The 5,996-nt window shown below is 43.8% G+C and overlaps 1 protein-coding gene across 1 annotated transcript; it reads right to left on the reverse strand.

The window, feature by feature from the left end:
• Window positions 1-2,637: 2,637 nt before the first annotated feature.
• On the reverse strand, window positions 2,638-4,828 carry LOC127315216 (mitogen-activated protein kinase 4-like). Its single transcript, XM_051345724.2, has 2 exons — window positions 4,446-4,828; window positions 2,638-3,820 (listed from the first exon to the last, which is right to left on the reverse strand). The coding sequence occupies exons 1-2, from the start codon at window positions 4,806-4,808 to the stop codon at window positions 3,128-3,130; spliced, it is 1,056 nt and encodes a 351-aa protein (XP_051201684.2). The 5' UTR covers window positions 4,809-4,828; the 3' UTR covers window positions 2,638-3,127.
• Window positions 4,829-5,996: the final 1,168 nt, after the last annotated feature.

Below are 5,996 nucleotides of genomic sequence, written 5' to 3' on the forward strand. Positions count from 1 at the left end.
GAAAGCCTCCGATGTTTCATCCTGATCACGACTTGCTTCTCCGATGACGTAGATTTGATGGTATCTAGAATTCTGCGCCTTGCTGGATTCGGTGACACCATCATAGAGATTGGTGAAGACCTTTCCAATTGTGATAGATTTGTCGATGAAGTCGAAGCTGTCGACGCTTTCGGAATCACTGCTTATATAGGAGTCCGCAGACGATTCGAAGGACATGTCACTGAAGATCTTGGCGAGTTTTTCGCTTGCCTTGGTGCTGACGAAGCGTGGCGAAGAGGTTTCTTCGTCGCCTGACTCGATCGATGATGCCGAGCTTGAAGATTCGGTATGCTCCACAGGAAACCTCGGGAAGGTCGGAATTTCGAGACGATAACTTCCTTCTTTCCCGACGCGAAAGTGGAACCTCCCGAACGTCATCTCCATGGGCTCCTCCGGATATGTATATGCATCCAAACGGGAGGGCGGATGAGGTACAAAATCAACGAGACCAGTTTCGATCTGTTTACCTCTATCCATGATGTTGCTTGCTGTCGATGAAGTCGATGATTCTGAGCGTGCCATCGAGATCAGCTCCTTGTCGCCTCTAAATCCCACAGACGGCGCCAATTGACAAGGTATTAACTTGTCAATGCCTACAAGTAGTAGACTAGGGTTTCGTTGGATGTAGAGGGCAAGTAGATCTCGAAGGTTTCAGCCGAAAAGTGCTCGACGAAATAAAGCTAGGGTTTGTTCAACAATGATTCGATCCTCTTCCCGTCCCTCGACTCCCCCTTATATATGAGGCGGAGCCGAGGGATTCATATTGTACACGTTACAGAGTCCGGGAAGGTTCTTAACTCATCCCGTAAAATTACAAATAACCCTTCCTATTACAACTCTAACTTTCCTTAATAATATCTTTGGGCTTCCGAGTCTTCTTATTCTTCGGGTAGTGGGCCTTCATCAAACCCCGGGTACTATCTTTGGCAGGCCCATTGGGGATGCCTATGTCACCGAGTGTACGGTGACCAAACATTCTAATATCCGGCTCTATCTCGAAGAAAGACCAAAATAAACGAATAAGTCCAACTCAAATACGAATCAAGTAGTATCAACTAAATAACATGTCTCATACTTTGTTGGTTAAACAAATATTAACATTTAATATCATTAAATAGATGATAAAATATATTTTAGTATGGTATCTACAAAATATTATATTTGTTGATGGATTGTTCTAAAAGTTTGGTTAAACTTTAATTGGTTTGAATTTAAAAAATATATAAACCTTAAGCTTTGAGGTTTAGGTAGTATTATTTGTATTAGTTGAGCATTCTTTATGATGCTTTATTAAAGAGGAACTTCCATGCTTGGGTGTACAAAATCCACACTTGTAGATGTGGAGCATGTAAAATTAACTCAATGTAGATAAAGATGATGATTCAACTTGTGATGGCTGCCCCGTGTCACTTTTTGTTGTCAGCTGGACAGAGAATTGTAAGCCTGTATTCGATAAGTTAGTTTCTGATAGCATATCCTTGAATTGGTAAAGGTTGGTATTTTAAGGTTCAAAGAAGGACTCGCAGAAAGTAGGCACCAGTTTGATGAAGACGATAATTCTTACACCAAAGATCTAGTAATATGCGGTACATCGTTGATAATGTTTTTAGTAAGTCAGGTACCAGTAGTACATTATAGGCCTGCAACTCTTGTAAGCTGTACCCAGACATTTTGCTATTTCCGTCTATAAATTTTGCGTCAAACAAATCCAGTACATGCAGCACACTGATCAGCGAGACACACATGAATCACAACAGCATCCAATAAACAACTATTTATTGCTATGAGAAAATTAAGATCTTTTGATGTTTACTTTCTTCTTCTACACTTAATTCCGTGATTTGATGTTTGTGTTTAGAACTAACGATTGAGAGAATTAAGTGATGTGTTCACTTATGATTGTTGGAGGTATATATACGTCTATAAAACTGCGACTACTCATAGTGGGAGTAACTAAGGTAGTAATATAGAGCTACATGCATTGCCAACTAGACAAATTGATAACATGACATATTAAATGAAGAATATTAAATGAAGAAAGAGATGGTTCTGGTAAATACTAACTAGCTATGTTACCATAATATCACACTTTTCAAAATAGAATAAATCTAGTACAAGCTAATTAATACACTCATGCACAATACTATATTATGAAGATAGTAACATAGAGTAGTGTCATAAACATGGGGAGCGGTGTTTTGGAACATGGGTGCATATGCTTCCTATATTTCAAAATGCATCTTACATACATTTTAAATTTTTTTAAAACAGAAACTAAAAGTTCGCACGTACATCTTCACGTGCTACGTGCTCACAAAGTCGTTTCATAAAAAATCGAATTATCATGTGACGTGTGTAAAATAGACAAAATTCAGTGCTAAAAATAATGCTTTTAACAAGATAAACTTTCTCTTTTTTATATAGACCACACAAAATATTGGTTTTTCGTGAAACTTGACGAACGCACGTATATTATGGAGATGTACATGTTGAATGTTTTGTTCAAATTTTTCGACATTTCAAAATATGATTTTTTTGTAGAGGGAGCATACGCACCCGGGAGTCGAATTGAATTTCCGCATAAACATGACACTACTATATATTTCTTCCCACTGTGACTAGTCTAAGGATGTTACAAAAGCATCTCTTGAGAATTACAGAGTTTACAAATTAACCGCCTACTTAGCTTATCAAAGCAATCGCTTATGTGCAGAGGCCTTCCACCCCACCAACTACGCTTAACGCTTTCTTAAACCTTGATCAAAGCTATTTGATTTTTAACAGTTTGTCATCTGAATCCCAGCTAGCTAATGCGGGATCCACCTCGTTCTTGAAAGTGATGCTGCTACCAGTGATCCATGTACAATGTCTCCTTGCAAAGATCGACGTCCATTGCCGCTGCCGGCCCTCCCGCTAAGCACGTCCTGCACAGTCAACCGGGCCAGGCTCCGGCAGTGATCCTGGTGCGACTGCATCCTGCTGCCGTGCACAGGCAGGAAGCCGACGTAACGCAGAGGACACAGCATCGGAACAAGCCGTCGCCAAGGTTAGCCCGTCGGGCATCCTTTCATCGAGTTATGTCCATCTTCTACTTGTTAAATATTCTCCATTTTGATGGCCTCCGGTGATACTGGAGCATCTCTTGCCACAACATTTCTCGGATCATATCTACGCTGAGGTTCTCATCTATATCAAGATCGACAGGTACCTGAGCAGGAGGGTTTGCACTTGGATCATACAGCGCTGACATGTAGGGGTGCTCCAAAGCCTCAATGACACTAATCCTTTTGGAAGGATCAAAGATAAGCATCTTCTGCAACAGATCAATGGCAAGAGGGTGCGCTTGTGGGTACATATTGTAGAGGGGAATCCCGCGGGTGTATGGAAGGGATTTGATGTAGTTGCGACCCCTTAGGCTCTCAATGAACTCAAGGTCACCATCATTCATGGTGCCAAGAACATTGACTATAAGCTTGAGCTGACTAAGGCAATCAGCTCCTGGAAAGATAGTCTTGCGGCCAAGTAGCTCAGCAAATATACAGCCAACTGACCAGACATCTATGGCGGTGCCATAGTTGTCGCAACCGAGCAGCAGCTCGGGAGCTCTATACGGACGAGTGACAACATACTCAGTCATCAATTGACCTTCACTATTATCTGTGCGAGCAAGACCAAAGTCACAGATCTTCAGATCAGAGTTTCCATTAATCAGAAGGTTCCCTGGTTTCAGATCCCTATGGAGTATTCCTGCTGAATGAAGACATTTCAACCCTCGGAGGAGCTGCAGTCAAGAAAAGGCGGCATCTTAGATTATTGATTGCCCAAATGAGTCGAAAGTGTGAAACAATCAGTATAAAATTCAAATACAGAGCAGTATAACATACTAAAATAATTAGCAAGTCGAGGGTCCTCTACAAGATGCTCAAGTTTGGTATCTATGCATAGCTTCCAAAGTAATTTATGGAGAAGCTTAAGTTGTATATATTCATGCAAATCTGACATGTATTTAGAGCAGCTGTAGAAGCTCGTATAAACTAGACATACCGAAGTTAACCGGTGCTTCCATGAATAAGCAGATCAATATTTGGTAACTTAACTAGTTGGAAGTCAACAACTTTAGATTGACCATGTACTAATGCAAGTTGGCATAGGAACACAAACAAACAATTCTATCTCATAATTTGAAGGCTGTGAAAATTATCAGACCTACTTTGATTCGTATCGCAAGGAAAAAAATCACATAAACTCATGGCACTGCTATGCCTAGCAACCCATAACCATGACTTCCAAATAAAGATTGAGATGTGAATAATAAACTAACTTATGACAATATGGTAGAACTGCAAAGAGAGCAACTGGCCAGGCGGTAAGTAAAGGTAAGAATGAAAAACAGAGCCGACGCTTACCTGAAAAAGGAAATATTGGCAGTGCTCGTTGGAAAGCGGCTGTGATGACATGATTAACTTATCCAGATCCGTGTCCATGAGTTCGGAGACCAGATACACATCCTTGAAGCTCCTCCTGCGTAGGGGCATCATTATATCCTTCAAAGAAATAACATTCTCGTGACGCAAGTGCCGAAGGAGCTTCATCTCGCGGAGCGTCCTGAGCGCATCCATCCGGTTATTGAAGACATTGTTTATCTTTTTTATCGCGACCTTCTCGTTGGTCTCCTGGTTTATCGACGAGCATACGGTACCGTAGGATCCTCTCCCGATGGGCATGATCGGCACGTACTTGGTGTCGATCTCGAACATGGTCTGGTACATCGTGTAGTAGTGCTTGCCATTGTTTCACTACGGGAGAAACTCCATGTGCCGACGGCCAGCCCATGTGCCGACGGCCAAATGTCGGGGCCGTCGGCACAGAGGCCCTCGTCGACCGGCGACGGAGCTGACCGTCGGCGTACGTTCACCGTCGGCACACAGCTGTCTACACCGACGGTCACCGTCGGCGCAACCCGGACCGTCGGCACAGAAACTTGGCGCCCGAAGGTCACCGTCGGCACAGCCACGGCCGTCGGCAGACGAGCAGACAGGCGGGCCCAGCCGTTAGGCTGTCACGGCGCCGTCTATAGTGTGCCGACGGTAGCCCACGGCGCAACGGCGGCCGTCGGCACAGGGACTGAAAACTGGGTCCCGCCTTCTGCTGTGCCGACGGTCACCCACGGCACAAAAAAGGCCGTCGGCACAGCAAATTGTGCACATTTTTTTGTTTTTCCATTTTTTTGGCACCAAAGAGATAATTATTAATCCCAATCATTTTTTTTGTTTATTTATTTCTCACTGCTATTTTGGCGAACCCCTTTGCGGGAAACCTATATATATGTATAAGGGCGGTATAGAACCCCTTCGCCAGAAATCGAACCTCGGAGGGGGTGAATGGCCCACACACGATACAAAATACTTAAGACCCACACACGATATAAAATACTTAAATAACTAGACTCACACACATACCAAAGCGCTTACAGAACTAGACCCACACACGAACTGAAACAGTTAAAGAACTACACCCACACAGAGGAAGCAAACACTTAAAGAAACTACACCCACACACATGAACCAAAACACTTAAAGAACTAGACCCACACACAAACCAAAGCATTTAAAGAACACCTGGTCGACACATGACCCGCTAGACACACGGACTCGACACACACATATTAATCGGAGAAGTCGAAATCTTCATCCTCGCTGGGGTGTCCTCGAAGCGGTGGTTGTGAGGTTCCACAACCACCGTTCATCATTCTCCCCCATGTCGACGCCTCTCCTTTGGCGTACTCTGCTTCAACCTCGGCCTTCCTCTGCCGCTTTCCCGCCCTCCTCTCTCTCCCGTACGTCCGCTTCTCCTTCCGTAATGCGCGCGTTGCCTCGACGTCTCCGGATGGTCTCTCGCGCCACCGTGCCATGAACTGCTCGTCCGCCTCGGTGGTATCAATCCGCCGCTGGCCAGCC

The sequence above is a fragment of the Lolium perenne genome, chromosome 7 (assembly GCF_019359855.2).
Source record: "Lolium perenne isolate Kyuss_39 chromosome 7, Kyuss_2.0, whole genome shotgun sequence".
Lineage (NCBI taxonomy): Eukaryota > Viridiplantae > Streptophyta > Magnoliopsida > Poales > Poaceae > Lolium > Lolium perenne.